The sequence below is a fragment of the Cyphomyrmex costatus genome, unplaced genomic scaffold (genome assembly GCF_001594065.2).
Source record: "Cyphomyrmex costatus isolate MS0001 unplaced genomic scaffold, Ccosl1.0 scaffold164, whole genome shotgun sequence".
Lineage (NCBI taxonomy): Eukaryota > Metazoa > Arthropoda > Insecta > Hymenoptera > Formicidae > Cyphomyrmex > Cyphomyrmex costatus.
The window spans coordinates 1,632,998-1,648,832 of NW_017275653.1; the positions used below are offsets into that span (position 1 = coordinate 1,632,998).

The following is a 15,835-nucleotide window of genomic DNA, read 5'->3' on the forward strand; positions in this document are numbered from 1 at the left end:
CTTAGAAAGTCTAATTATTTGTACCGTAGTGATGGTTGCTTTATTCACCTGTACAATGTAATTTATAATATTTAAAATGTTGTTTTAAATATAAAAAATAACATCTCTTAAGGAAATGTGATGTAATGAAAGATACTCTACACTATTTATACAAATGTTTCATAAATTGAATAACAACTATTTTACATCCTTCATGTCATAGATTAAAAAATAATAGATATTTGGAAGAGAAATTATTACTTTTAAATATTTTTAAATATGTATAGAATATATTATTATATATTTATATAAAATATACTTTATTGTGTATCGTAAAATTAATTATACATTTTACCAAGTATAGGTTTTTATATTCAATTTACAGCGTATTGGGTATATAATGCTAGATAAAAGAATTGATAAAAAAATTGGACGTGAACAAAAATAAAAGTAAACAAGCAATATTAAAGTTACGTAATTTATTTATCCACTGGACTTGCTCCTTACTAACATTCTTCTATCTCGATACATCGATCCCAATAATTCTCTTCTCGCACATATCCATTTCTACAGTAACAACCACATTTCTGAAAGAAATTAATAATATTAAAACTAATAATATTAATTATAAACAGAAATATTTAAAACACGTAATACAACATTTTTCATACGAAATATATTTTATTTTGTCAATTTTATATTGGTTTTTAATTTAGCATGTTCTAATGATATTTTTAATGCATTTTTTTAATATTAAATTCGAAAATGACAATAAAAATGTTGTGTCACACAGTTATTTTACACGTTTAATTTTCTTATGTTCTAAAAAATATGAATGTGGATTTAATACTGCTAATGGTAACAAAATTTATATATATTCTATCACGAGAATGGGATATTATTATTGATACTGTATACTGTGAAAATCGAAAAGCAAATACAACTTCTCTGGCATAAGAAGAAGGATGTACTAAACCTTTTACATAAAATTTAAATGTAAATAATCAAATCGTACAATTTTTGTGACTTTTTTGTAATCTATTTTAAATATATTTAAAATATGTTCTAAAAGTTAATTTTTTGTTGTAAAAGAATTGTGGGTGATGGAGCACATTTATAATTATTTTCGAATTTAGGTTATTAAATTCTTATAAAATCAATATACATTTTGAAAACAATTTTAAAAAATTGTAATTTTGTTGCTCTGTGTAATTAATTATTATAGGATGAAAAAATTTTTACTGAATATATCATTAACATTCTGATATCTTACAAATAAATTATATCATTCTTACTGAACATTTTTTTTTATTACAAAATAAATTTTAATATAATACATTAAATATTGATTCATTAATGTGTGTGTGTGTGTGTGTGTGTGTGTGTGTGTGTGTGCACTTACAGGGGGATTTGAGCAAGGTTCATATAAGTTGTCACAAGTTGTATCACAACTCCGTCCACATCGCCATTCCTCATGTTGGCCAGAACAAACTACTAGCATCACGTCTAAAAATATACGCGTATTAGTACAGTACATTTTAGTAAAAAAGAAACAAAAAATTGATTCTTTAATAAAAATTTATACATACATCGTAAATATAATTTAGATTTTTTTTGTGCTTAGTAAGGCTGAGTTTCCACTGAGCGCATCACGCGTCGCGTCGTGAAAGAGAGAAACAAAGAATATATATATATATATATATGTACACACACACACACACACAACCTCTCTCTTTCTCTCCTTGTGGAGGCTGAGTGGAAACTCAGCCTAAGTCATTTTATAAAAACATTCCAACAAGAGACAAATATTTATGTCTAAATGTGCCTACATTACATCAATGTATATATTTTTATAAAAATACAGAAAATCAATATAATTACCTGCAACAAATACCGTCAATCCAATAAATAATATTATCATTATGCGCGACATAATGTATTTTGAATTCTGCACAATTCACAATGTACTCCGACTAACTCATATGACTGATGCGATCTGTTTGAAGGTTTTTATACGAGCGGTTCCACATTAGTAGCAGAATTTTCTAATATCTTCTTAGAGGGTTGTCGTTATCGCTAACTAGCGACAACCAATGAGAGCTATGTTTTTTTTCTAGAACCGTCCTTACATTGGCTGTTGTTAGTTAATGATAGCGACAATCGTCGATAAGGCCGACCACACACGTTCATGCAAAAAAGGACTTGGTAATAATAGCTAAATATCAATTACTAGTTTAAACTTTGCTGTTATTGCGAAAGATGACTATTTAAAATAAAATACATTTGTTGTCGACACGGACGTCCAGTTTTGTTAGTTAAAATTAAAAGCATACTTAAAACAAGTAGCTAAGTAAGCAGTAACTATTCCTCACTATCTTAGTCGCGTAATCGAGCATTCCATTCGCAATTGTTTATAAGACGCTGCTGACTGCCTGTTGCATTGGTAACATTGTGTGGCATGTTCATTGCGTCTATTTCCAATTTTGCGCGCGCGTATTTCGATTTATTCTATAGTGCGATAGATTTATTTTCAAGAGAAAAATGGATAAAGCAGCTCTTAGCTATTAAATTAGTATATCAGCTACTAAATGATTTTTTGATCTTGAAACGCAAACTATACTAAATTACTGCAGTAATATCACAAAAGGATTCTAAAGACGATTAGTTACATTGTAAATAGCAATTACACACAGAGATCTTGTTAATTTACAGTTAATTTACATTAAGGTGATTATATCCCCAACTATGCGAGTCAACGACAGACTCAAACATAACTATAAATTTAAATCAATATATATTGTTATATAAAATCTAAGAATACTAGATTTAGATACTAGACTTCGTCAATTCTCGAGAGAATGTATAAAATCAAGAATTTTTATTGATTCAAACTTTAATATCATACGATATATTTGTGGTCTTGTTATACATGCTTCTTCATAAATTCAACTACATGAGACTCGTTTTTCATTAACTTCTTGAATGCGGTTTCGATGTTATATGAAAATTCGTGTCATATCACGGCGAAAATGACTATACTATAATGGTCAAAATAAAAAAATCTGCAATTGATTATATCTCAGGAACGGGACGGTAAATTTTACAGGCATATATATATATTAATACCTCTAAATTATTTGAAACAAAAGTTTCAAGACATTCTTGAATAATGTGTTTTAGGGTATAACTTAATAAAATAATAAAACAAATATGCGCGCACGCCATTGTACAATACTCTTGATTTAAAAAGTTATTTATTTTAGTAAAATTGCTATTGAATAAACAAGACTTTCGATTAGATTGCTATTGGCAAATGCTATTAATACATCATTTTTTGCGTGTATTAATTTTTAAACGCAGTAGCTAATATAAAAATTACTTCTATCAAATTTGATGACTACAGAGACTAAAATCATAGAACTAACAGCGAAGCATATAGTATAATGCAAACAATATAATGATTCTCAATCTTGCTGCCAATATTATTAGTATTTCTATTGTTAAAAAAAACTAGCTCTCTTAGTATATTTTTAGCTAAACATTATTTTACTCTGGTAGCGAGTATTTTTGCTGTAACACTTAAATTTTAATAGCAAATAAATTGAGTGTTGACAATAACAACATTAGCTAACATTCCCTATTATAAGAACATATTTTAACTGCCAAGACTAAAATTTTAGCTGTGTGGCTAATCTTTTCTCTGAGTGTTAAACTTTGCATAAGCAAAAGTTGCGTAAGTTGCTTGTGCAAATTTATTTAAACGTGTGTCTGCAAAAAATTGCACAATTATTCTGATTTGCACAAATAATTTAAATAAATATGAAAATTCATTCAATATGCTTACGCAAACGACTTGTACGAGAAAATTGGAGCTTAAAATCTAATCAGAAGTCTATTCGCGCATTGCTTGCACTTTTTGCACTCAGCATCTTCGTCTTCTCTTTTTTCCAATACGTGAATGTAGATTTTAAGCATACCACATATTGTTTGATTTTAGCTATCAAATATCACTTCAACTATCAAATTTTTGATACAGAAATAGTTTCATATTAACAAAATTTTATATTAGCTATTGCGTTTATATTGATATACGAAAAAAATGTTGTGTTAAAAGTATTTGTCAACAACAATCTAACCGAAGGTTTTGATTATTTAGTTTTTTTAAATTAGAGATTCAGTATTACTGAAATAAATAACTGTGTTTAAAACAAGAGTATTGCATGATGACGTGTTTGTTTTATTAATACCGTAAATTAACAAGATTATTTTTAATTGGATGTATATATAATGCTATTAATTTAACATTATTTTTCTTAAACAATAAGAATCTTATTAAACTGTATACGTGAAAACACAATCAATAAGAAATAGAGCCAATAACGGTCGAAGGTGGATCTTTAATGCTTAAATAATTCGGCGTCGATTTATAAACTATGTAGTTCTTCAAACTACGCGCTGATATCATTTTTTAATCATTTAATATTATTAAGATTGAGTTCTAAGATGAGCATCAAATTATTAAATTGTTAATTAATTTAACTTGTGATATTACTGCGGTAATTTAAGTGCAATTTGCGTTTTAAGACTAAAAAATTATATAATCATTTAACAGCTAAAATATTTCACCTATTTCTCTTGAGAGAAATGGATAAATAAATGAACTATCGTACTAGAGAAAAAATCGAAATATACGAAATCCGAAATACACTACGCAATGAGCACGCCATACCATGTCACTAATACGATATTACTCCCAGCCACAGCGTTCCAGAAACAATTGCGAATAGAATGCTCGATTACGCGACTAAAATAGTGAGAAATAGTTACCACTTACTTAGCTACTTAACAAAGCTGGATGTCGGTAACAAATATATTTTATCTTAAATAGCCAACATTTAGCAAAGTTTGACCTAACAACTGACATTTAGCTGATACAACTAATTGTAAATTTTTTTAACTACTAACTGATATTTGAATGATATTACTAAGTAATAAATATCTTTGTTTTGCACGTATTATGTTTATTAATAATAATAATTAATTTGTTATGAATCTCTTCTGTAATATGTTACAAATACGAGATAATACGATTTAGGCAATCGGTTGTCTAATTGTATTTTTATAGGCCTTTAAAATCGCATATTTCCTTTGAAAGTATATTGAATTTATAATTAAAAATAATTAAAAGTATATGGTTAATAAAAAAAGTCATTAAATAATATCTAACAACTAATGCTTAATTTTAATCATTTATTGAAAAAATCAAATATTTTATAGTTGTTAAAAAGCAATAATAAAAAGACAAATGATGTTAAAGTAAAATTAGTTCAAACATATATATTTTACACTTGACAGTTGTATCTATTCAAATCAATTATTAGTTTTACTATTGTCAATTATTAGTTTTATTTTGTGATGATACGATTTAGGAAACGTAATGGATTTTGTAAAAATATCGATTTAATCTTTATAATATGTAATTGCAAATATTATATCTATCTATGTATAAAGAATGTAAAATATTCTACAATAAAGTTTCTAAAATTACAAAAATTTATAGTAAAATTAGATGATTACGTCATTATCAACTAAGTATAACTGAATAAACAAGTAGTATCGAATGTACATCATTTTGTCAAACGTCACTAACGTCCATAAAATAAGATGTACATTTTATCTTATTGTATTATTCATTTCTCATTTATTGTATATTATTGTTACTAAATGGCGCTTATATTACGTAATAATGTAATAATATAAATAATTTGTATTTCAAATTAAAAGATTGAAAGTATTTCATATATTTTGTAATTTCAATACTAATTAAAATTGGAACGTTTGGAAATTCCCGCGAAAAATTACATAATACTTATATCTTCGTGAATGTAATGCGTATATAATATTCGCATGGAATTGTAACTTTTCACATATAAATTCATCGTTCGTAAATGCTCTTTTTTCTTCGCATCTGTGACTATGAAGGCAAGTTATTTAAAGATAATTTCGTGTCTGCTAATGGATAAGCGATGGAAATTATAATGCATCTGAGATGTCTTCTCTTTTCTTTTTTAAAGTCGTTCAGTCACCTTCAAGCTGTACGATACGCACACGGGGAAGGCCGTGGAATAATAGAGATATTGTCTGTCTGGCAACGTGTGTTATTCCCCGTTTTATAACGATAATAAATCTTGCAAAACCGGTGTGTATATTATACTGGATTATATATATATAATATATATATATATATATGTCATACGACCTGTTGCCTTCTTAAGCTTCTAATTTTATACGTGTATTGCATGCAACAGAAAAACTAAGTCGTTATTAATTATTCATCAAAAGTTAGTGTCATAAAAAAATTAGTTAGTATCATCAAAAAATTAGATATGTGTTACATTGTTTGGACATTGTATTTAACATATATAACATTGTTTATATTTACAAATAAAATTTTGCAAAAGAGGATATCTCATCTGCATTATAGGTGTATACATTCGATGCTTTTGAATATTTTCTACATAATGTTTAATTAAATTTATATTCAACATTTATTAATTAATAAAAAATTGTTATATAAATAAAGGCATTTTATAGTATCGTGTGTTGCTGAATAATAGAGAAATGAAATTTTATAATATGACAAAATTGAAATATAATAATAAAATACAATAATAAAATTTGTAAACCTCTGTTGTGGCTTACGATATATCTAACATTATTAATGCAGACGATAATAAAACATTTTATACAAATATAAAATAATTATTAATAATTATATTCCTACACATAATTTCTCGACACAGTCCATCTTCTCTCCAATATTATGACATTCCTTTGTTTTATTTACGCATTTATATCTGGTCATTGAACTGCAATCTTTTCTTTTCATCTTTTCATGAGTATTTTAATAGTTTTTTTTACTATTATAATTATATTTTTGTAGACATTATTATATCTAGGTGTGTTTCGCACGCGTAAATCATGATTAAGCTGGATTATTCTACCTTTCGGTAAACTTCAGCTCACTGTGATATTCTTTTACTCTTCTGTTTATTCAGTAGGTAAAAATTACATAGTTTATCCGAAGATGGAACAACCGACCCTTAATAAAAAGTAAATATAACTTTTGTGGAGAAAGTTGAGTAAAGATACTCCAGATATATTTCGTGATTTGTGCATACATATCACGTGTTGGATTGCGGTCAGTCGTCGTAAACTCACGATAGGGTCAGTGGGACAAAGTCACAATAGTTATCATCTACTTGCTGCTCAACACAAAAGCTGGACGGTGAAAGCAGCGCAGCGTAACAAGAACAAGGTAGGACATAGAATGAGGGAAAGTACGAAGATTGACCAGGAAAACGAAAACCGGCGAACGAGGGGGGACTCTCGAGAATTCTCGATCGAGTTTTCTGCCGTCAGAGCCGAGCGGTGGTGCGTTGTGAAATGCTGAATAAGACAGCCGAGACAATGAGAATAGTACGTGGGACAATTACACGCCGGGTTTTCCAAGTAATTAAGTCGTCGGCTCGCCGTTGTACGAAAGCAGTTTTCGTTCGTGCATTCGTCTAGCGCATTTTCAAATCCTTGCGATATCGGGAAGATGGGTTGGTAATCGACTACAGTTCTCGCCTTTTTTAGAATAAAGATAAGAAAGTTCTTTCACAAGTGTCGTGCGTATTTAATATGAAAAAGTCATTATTTATAACGCGGATAGCCATGTAAATAAGTCGATAGATTAAATTTTTTAGACATAGTTAGGTTGTACTTTATGATGTTTCGGGTGAGTGCATTATCTTGAAATAAATTATTCTAATCGCTTTAATTCAAGAATGAAAATAATGTTCCGAATGAGTTTACACACAATAATTCAAGTTTGAAAAATCACAATAAAACTGCATTAACTTACATAACGTGAGTGATTAAATCACAATATTAATTTTTACGACTTGCTACATCATCGACACTCAAAAAGATATCGTGAGCGCTGAGTTTAATTATAATAATTTACCGTATATGTTTATTAAGTTGTAATTTAATTATTTAAATATGTAAAGTTACTGAGGATGACTTCATGAAAGGTCGAAACGCTTGACATCATGTTTATTTTATATTATTATTAAAAACATTGTTTTTTAAAAACTAATGTTTTTCACATGGACAGTCAATGTGGTACATACATATATTCCCTAAAGATAATTATATATATATATATATATATATATATGAGCCATTCTTAGTTAGATATAATAATTAAAATCTTCATTCTAATAAATTCGATTCGAATCGCCGAATACTCGTATCAGCGCGCTTTTTACGCGAAATAAAAAAACTATGTGCCAGGAGAATGAAGGGGGAAGCAGAAGGGTCAGACTGATTCACTTGGGCCATCTCGCCGATGGCGAAATAGCATTTAGGGTAAAAGCGTTCGGGAAACGGCCAGATTGAGCGACCATCGGAGCTTACGCCGACAAAGTGGACACAACGTACACATTTTGTAAGCCTGAAATTTCCCGATTGATCGAACAAGAGTTGTGTCCTGTCTGTCTCTCGATTCTAATTGCTGAATATCAGCAATTTAGCATAGTTCGCTATTTTTAAAGTTATAACGATAATGTATCTTACATGAGATCTTACTTTTTTCTGAACGACTAATTTTTAATCGCCAGTATATGATAAATAGAAAAACATACGATTTCTCAAAGACGATGTATCGAATGGAAAATATCATCCGATAAATAAAGAATTATTACAAATGAAATATTTAACAAGTTGCTGCAAATATTAACTGAGTGTTAAAACAGACAGCAGATTTATACAGAGATTGCATGTACTTTTTTCAGTTAATAATTGCTATTTCTGAAACTCACATAGCAGTAATAAATCTAATTGTAAAACAATTCCCCGATGCACGTATAAACTAACGAAAAACGTAGAATAAAGATAATAACATACATAGAAAGACGATTTTGTTGAAGGATAAAAATTTAGCAGATACTAGATACAGATCTAAATAATTTTATTAACCATTAAAATAATTACGTAGGATATTTAAAATAATTGTTAGAATGTTAAAACATTTTGCTCCTCATGCTTAAGATTTCTTATGTAATTATTGTACGGTCTAATAAAATTATTTTCGAATTTATATGTAGCTAAATTTTTAGATCCTATAGTAAAGTTCTTTTCATATAGCGCATAAGAATAAAGAATAAAGAGTAATTATATATTCTATCAAGAAGAAGTTCCATTAATATTTTCTGACACTATGATTACTACTATATTGGAATTCTGAGTAATGTAGTTAGTGGTCATGAACGTAGTTTTAATGTGTATGTGTGCGCAATTGCATGAAGATCTGTACTGACGTAATACAGATAGAAAGAGATAATAGATATTATTTTTTTAGAACAAACTACTGACAAGGTCTGCTAATAAGCAGATGGGTATAAAAGCGCAGCATGTTTCGCTGACAGGATCAGTTGATGAAATAAAGTGTAAGAATTATTAACCATGTCTCGCGCTAGTTTTGTATTGTTTGTAATGATTGGAATAATCTGCAGTAAGTTTTCACACGAATTCATTGAATTTTTTCAGTCTAAGACTAATTTCAATTTTCATAAACCTTTCATAAACCATTATTGTGTATCTTAATTCCTTTTTTTTAATTGTATAACTTTAATATTATAATTGAACTTAACTGTAATTTTCATAACACACATTGTATGCGCCTAGGCACGACTATTGCACAGGACCAGTGCGGGAGAAATCAAGAGTGGACCACTTGTGGATCGGCATGTCCACCATCTTGTAACTCGCCGCCTAATCGAGCCTGCACATTAGTATGTATTATTTAATTTTACTAAATGTGCTAATTTCACTAAAAGTTTTAGTACTTATTTTCGAACGCTTAACTGTAGAACATTATTCTAATATATAAGTACATTGTAACACAGATTTTAATTTTACAATACTATTCTTTTTCAGCAATGTATTATAGGATGCCAGTGCAAAAGGGGATATCTGCGAAATTCTTCAGGAGCATGTGTGCACTCTACACAATGTTAGAAATTAATTGTATGTACTTACTAAAGAGTTGACAACTTTTATTTAATGTCAACGAGATTTTTACTAAACATTTTTAATTAAAAATCATGTCTGTCGATATACCAATACGTATTAACATGTATTGTTAGATGCAATATGACATAATTATTGTTGTTTATATATAATAATTACTAATTATAATAAAACACACATAACAAATTAAGATTTACTATTATAAATATTTATCTCTCTATTAATACTAGATATCTATATTTTTGTAAAGTTAAAATAATTGAAAATAAAAAATTGCATGAAAATGTTCTTTCTAAATATTAATAAGAAATAATTAAACGGTGTGCGTATATTCTATAAATTAATTATACAAAAAACACAATAAATTATCTGTTTTTTACAGATACCTATAAATAATATTATATAAATTTTATTAAGTTAATGCAAACAATAAATAAACTCTATAAACTAATCTCGAATAAAATCATTTTTATGTATCCAGTATAAAAACTGCGCGAGGAGTCAATATGATGAAACTTTTTGTGAGAATTAAACACTCAATATACGAGTACTCTCTTTATTCTTGCGTTAATTTTAATTCTAATTATATTTTTTCTTTTATTTTTTCGGAAAAATCTTTTCGGAAATCGTATTCCAAGATAAAGGCACAAACATGATGATGGAATATGTTCAGGAAATACGTATGATTTATATTGAAACATAATAATTGTGTAAAGTTTGAATGATATATAAAAATACAACAAATACCTATGATTAATATAAGACTTTGAATTTTCTCTTTATGTTGTACATGTAAAAAATAATCATTTGTGTTTATATGTTTAATATATTAAAAATATATTAAAAATAATTTACTATATGTATGTAGTATAATACATTTAATATTTTTAAAAATACTGAAATATCTTTATGTTTTCTGAAATTATTGAGCGAGAATAGTGTATAATAAATCCAGGCATTTTGTTAAGTCCTATAAAATGTTTCCTATCAAAGTTAATTATAGAAAAGAATCCGTACGTATTGATTCAAAGTAAGGAGCAAAGTCTAACATATAGCATTAAAATCAGCTGGACATCACACGTTTAGCTGTTTTTTTTCCTTATCTCATACAATATATAAAAAGATTATATTATCTTCTTGTGTATGTACCTATAATGGAATCATTATAATTTGTATATTTTTAATTTTATAAAGCTTATTTAAGTAGATAGGTTATAAAAGAATTTTATAATATAAGTTTCAAAATGGATTTTCATTTATTTGGAGAGCGCGCAAAGAAAAGAATCACGTGGAAGATGACGTTTATTTTTTCACTTCTTGTCAGATTTCTAAGAAACGAACGAAGATTCGTACGTCAATGCTGTTTAAATAGTAAAAAAAGGTTTCATGGACAGACTTGACGGAATAAGATATTAGCAAATATTGAATATATATGTTAAGAGAGGCGCCGCATACAAATGCAGTAGTATAATTAGTTATCTCCATATTTATCATAAGATATATAATTTTATTATTGTATTATTATATTTAGAGTAATTTCTTCTTTATATAAATGCGCGAAGGTCAATTTTTATGGAAACATGTAAAATTGGAAAAAGTAATTTTGATATTATCCTATATGTCAATCATATTTATCTACATGAGAAAATACACTTATGAATGCGTTGTCAATTTTAGGGAATTTATTTAAAATAAATATTTATAAATTTTTTATTTTATGTATAAAAAAAAAAACACTTAAAACACTGAGCGCATTAAAACATGAAATGTACGTTAGAAACTTTACATTTCATTTATTCTTAACGTAATAAGTATAACGTTATTTATCTAGAGGATCAAACAATTAATATGAAAAGGCATGTAAATCTTTATAGGTAAATGGCATAATGTGTTTCTTGGAAACAAGATGTATAATGAGAGTAAAATGGTAAATTCAAATAGTAGAGGTCACTCCAAGAGATATAGTCGACCTCTTTAGCGAGAATGCTTTTGTTTTACCAAAATTATTTTTCGAACGTCAAATAAGTGACTAAATTGTATTATATATGTTATATTCTTATTGGTTAAATTAACTGATACTTAAATTTAAGTATTTACTTAATACTAGTATTCAAAACTTTTTTATGTTTTAAACGTGCAATTATCTTCAAATTAAAGAGAATTGACAATCAATAATAAATGATTAATTACAAATGTCTGTAATTACAAATAATAATTATATTTAATACTTAATTACAGATGTTTGTAACCGCGATAAAATATTACGTTGGGGATAAATATATGATTTCTATCTTTTTATCATTTTCATAAAATAACTATTAAGTCTAAATTTAATTTCGATATTATTATATCTTAGATTAATACTTGGTTTCATAAATTCAAGACTTCTGCTTGTAAATTAGATTATAAGCTTACCGATAGGCAACAGACATTTAAAATTCATATCGCGCGTTTCGATAACAGACCGAACTTCTGAGCAAGTAGTCACGTACAAAACTGAGATGAGAGTCCATTGAGAGAAAGAAGGATGTATATCCAAAAAATATCTATCTTGGGAGACAACGTGTCGCGGTCGAAGGCCGCCCACTGTCGTATATATATATAAGCTCAGTAAAGCTATCATCAGTCTAGTTCGAGTTGTACGAGTGCAAGTAACACGAATTCGAAAACATTAGCCATGGTCCGCGCAGTAGCTTTTCTCCTGCTCGTTGTGACAGTCGCCACCATCAGTAAGTATAACATAATAATAGTCAAAATTATTAAATATCGAAATTTTACTACAATTGATTTTATCTTGATACTATACCTATAAGATTGTACGAACGTTAGATTGATGCGTAAGATCGTAAATAATCGAATCTGTCAAATAAAGATACAGATAAAGTTACAATGAAGTTAAAGTGAGATTATGTATAGTTTTAGCCTCACTTTTTTTATTTAAAAAAGAATTTTTGAATCCTTTTTTAAAATTTACTGTACTTACAATTCAAGAAAAAACTTATTTAAAATATACAATTTAATGAAAAAGAACGAATCTTATGAGTCAACCTATTTCATCGATTAAAAAACAATTAATAGATAGAATTGTGTACATTGTAAACGTAGAATAAGTTTTCTGCTGACAACAAGCATATATAACTTGATGACAGTTATTTTACAGAACTCGTTGCAGAAGATACATTTATGAAATAAAGAAAATGCAAAATTAAAGAATATTTTAGATAATAACAATATTTATAAAAACCGTTACTACAGACAAATAATTAAGTTTTAACTGCATTTGTACAGGTGCTGCGCCTAATTGCGGTCTAAACGAATATTACAATAGTTGTGGTACATCGTGTCAACCCACATGTCAAAATCCATCACCACGAGTCTGTACCCTGGTTAGTATTGCATTTTCTAAAGAGAAACATGTATTAAAATATTTGTTAAACAATCTTGTTATAGATTATAAAATTTTTTTGTGTTAAAAAATATCAGACATCGAGTAATTTTTATAAATAATAAGTTTAGTTTAATTAATTAAATTCTTAATAAATAGAATCTATAAATATACTTGAAATTAAAAAATAATTTTGTTTAAATATAAAATCTTTGGTATACTTATATTTGTTTTATTTTGTTTTTTTAGGCATGTGTTGCTGGATGCGAATGCATGGAAGGATATCTAAGAAATGCAGAAAACCATTGTGTACCTACATACAATTGTTAATCAATCAGAAAATATGATTTTCTAACCAGTATTGTTTCGCATCATGTAAAATGATACACAAATTTAACAGAGATTAAAACCTTCTACAAAAATCATTTTGTTATACAAATCTATAGTTGTACCCATTAGTCTGAACAATTGTAGTGTATTAAATGAATGTACTGAATTGTTTAATTTTGTAAAGTTAACATTGAGTTTCATGTTTTTAATAAAAAAATTAAAAATATAAAAAAAACTGTTATTCTAGAATTTTACACATGCCTATGATTTTTTACGAATTTTTGTTAATATCATAAATGTAGCAATTATATATTTTAAATTTAAAAAATATAAAAATAATATATACATAATAAGAAAAATTATATATATATATGTAATCGATAATATTTCACATAATATATTAATATCCTTCATCGGAAAAGATGAAAAAGATATATGTGCATTTTTAAATGTACCTTTTAATGCATTTAAAAATTTAAGATCTAGATTAAGATCTAAATTGTATTTAGAGAGATCTTATATTTGATAAGAAATATATGAAGTATTTAAATAGCATTTAGATAATAACAAGAATACGAAAAGATGTAGATTATACTTTTGATAATTACAAATCTTCCGGTCATTTCAGTTAATTGTCGCAAACATCCTGTACCGGATAAAACATCATTAAGAAAAATAATCTGTTTCCTTATATAATAGCAAAATATGTTTAGTCTGTGCTACATGTATACTATATGGCATGAAAGTTTATATACATCTTTTCCTGTTATTATATAATATTAAATAAAAAAAATTATTAAGTTACCGTTTTTGATAAAAAAATATTCTTATTAAAAAAATAATAAAATCAAATTATAATAATATTCAAAATTGCAAGATGTTTTGTTATTTTTGGTCAGATATTATCAGATTATATGTATTAATATCGATGTTTAATTTTGCTATTTCTCATATATTCACAGAAACGTCGTATTATATTTCTACTATGATTTCTACAAACTTTAGATAACGAAGTAACGTATGAGATAAGCTTCGTAGATAACTAAAACTCTATATAATCTGGGTTAACATTTTTGCCGCACTGAGATAATTTCCAAGAGACAACAGTTGTGAATGACGCATATTAGTGTAAAAAAAAGTTCCCAAAAGCGTCTCACGAAAGCCATACAAAAATTACATTTCCTTATTGACATCGTGACAAAATCACGAAAGTTATATAAATATAGCACCTTAAGAGTGATCAAATATTTCAAATAATAATTGTATAGAATAAGATTTTGATATCACTTAAGTTTTATTCCCCTTAAAAAAGGCTTAATTTTTTATGTTTACATGTTGAAATTGTTAATATGTTTTTTTCTCATCGCATCTGATGCGATAATCGCAGGTTAATCATGCACAATTTACACATTCTGATACGTATGACATGATAACAATCTGATATTAATCATATTTACGCAGAAATAGCAAGCATATATTTGAAAAGTAATGCGACTTTATGAGTCATTTTAAAATTGTTATTATTTTCAAAATAAAAGTTAAATAGAAATAACGGAGATTAAATTAAAGACATGTATTAGTAACAATAAAAAAATTAATAAAAAATATGATCGTAATGGGACAATGTCACATCGACATCCTTCAATTTAATATAAGCTCCAATCCTAAAATCGGATTACTCACATGACCGATTGTCTTTATTAATTAAAGAGGTAGTTAATATCTTAGGCATCTTGTACCTTCGTCATATGATCCTCTATTCCTAGACCGACAGTTCAGAAAACTGAATCCCATCAGAGGACAATTTATCATTAATGGAATTAAGCAGCGCATTATTATGCGATTCGCAAGCAGATGAGAATTTCGTGAATTAACTATTCTTCCTGCTAATGCGTTAGTAAATAATCTAATTTACGAATTGATTTCTAATGTTGAGACTGACTTAGTTTTACAGCGACATGTATAATTAAGAAGAAACATAACCGTAGTGAGACATGAGCGATGAAGCAATATTTTTCAAAAAGTTGAATACATTTTTTAAAATTGTGATCATCAGAGAGG

General features: G+C 27.4%; 3 protein-coding genes across 3 annotated transcripts; 2 read left to right on the forward strand and 1 right to left on the reverse strand.

The window, feature by feature from the left end:
• Positions 1–309: 309 nt before the first annotated feature.
• On the reverse strand, positions 310–1,962 carry LOC108771745 (inducible metalloproteinase inhibitor protein-like). The gene is made up of 3 exons (XM_018537107.1): positions 1,861–1,962; positions 1,382–1,485; positions 310–566 (listed from the first exon to the last, which is right to left on the reverse strand). The coding sequence occupies exons 1-3, from the start codon at positions 1,910–1,912 to the stop codon at positions 486–488; spliced, it is 237 nt and encodes a 78-aa protein (XP_018392609.1). The 5' UTR covers positions 1,913–1,962; the 3' UTR covers positions 310–485.
• A 7,503-nt stretch (positions 1,963–9,465) lies between these two features.
• Positions 9,466–10,229, forward strand: LOC108771737 (chymotrypsin inhibitor). The gene is made up of 3 exons (XM_018537100.1): positions 9,466–9,541; positions 9,715–9,821; positions 9,967–10,229. The coding sequence occupies exons 1-3, from the start codon at positions 9,493–9,495 to the stop codon at positions 10,045–10,047; spliced, it is 237 nt and encodes a 78-aa protein (XP_018392602.1). The 5' UTR covers positions 9,466–9,492; the 3' UTR covers positions 10,048–10,229.
• Positions 10,230–12,695: 2,466 nt separating this feature from the next.
• LOC108771743 (chymotrypsin inhibitor) lies at positions 12,696–13,866 on the forward strand. The gene is made up of 3 exons (XM_018537106.1): positions 12,696–12,788; positions 13,348–13,445; positions 13,694–13,866. Exons 1-3 carry the CDS (start codon positions 12,737–12,739, stop codon positions 13,772–13,774), a joined length of 231 nt encoding a protein of 76 aa, XP_018392608.1. The 5' UTR covers positions 12,696–12,736; the 3' UTR covers positions 13,775–13,866.
• Positions 13,867–15,835: the final 1,969 nt, after the last annotated feature.

Coding starts and splice junctions, on each gene's coding strand:
- LOC108771745 (XM_018537107.1), bottom strand. CDS start 1,912: ATGTCGCGCATAATGATAATATTATTTATTGGATTGACGGTATTTGTT. Junction 1,486..1,860: donor ATTGACGGTATTTGTTGCAG/GTAATTATATTG, acceptor GTATATTTTTAG/ACGTGATGCTAGTAGTTTGT. Junction 567..1,381: donor AACCTTGCTCAAATCCCCCT/GTAAGTGCACAC, acceptor AATTTCTTTCAG/AAATGTGGTTGTTACTGTAG.
- LOC108771737 (XM_018537100.1), top strand. CDS start 9,493: ATGTCTCGCGCTAGTTTTGTATTGTTTGTAATGATTGGAATAATCTGC. Junction 9,542..9,714: donor AATGATTGGAATAATCTGCA/GTAAGTTTTCAC, acceptor GTATGCGCCTAG/GCACGACTATTGCACAGGAC. Junction 9,822..9,966: donor CTAATCGAGCCTGCACATTA/GTATGTATTATT, acceptor ATTCTTTTTCAG/CAATGTATTATAGGATGCCA.
- LOC108771743 (XM_018537106.1), top strand. CDS start 12,737: ATGGTCCGCGCAGTAGCTTTTCTCCTGCTCGTTGTGACAGTCGCCACC. Junction 12,789..13,347: donor TGTGACAGTCGCCACCATCA/GTAAGTATAACA, acceptor GCATTTGTACAG/GTGCTGCGCCTAATTGCGGT. Junction 13,446..13,693: donor CACCACGAGTCTGTACCCTG/GTTAGTATTGCA, acceptor TTGTTTTTTTAG/GCATGTGTTGCTGGATGCGA.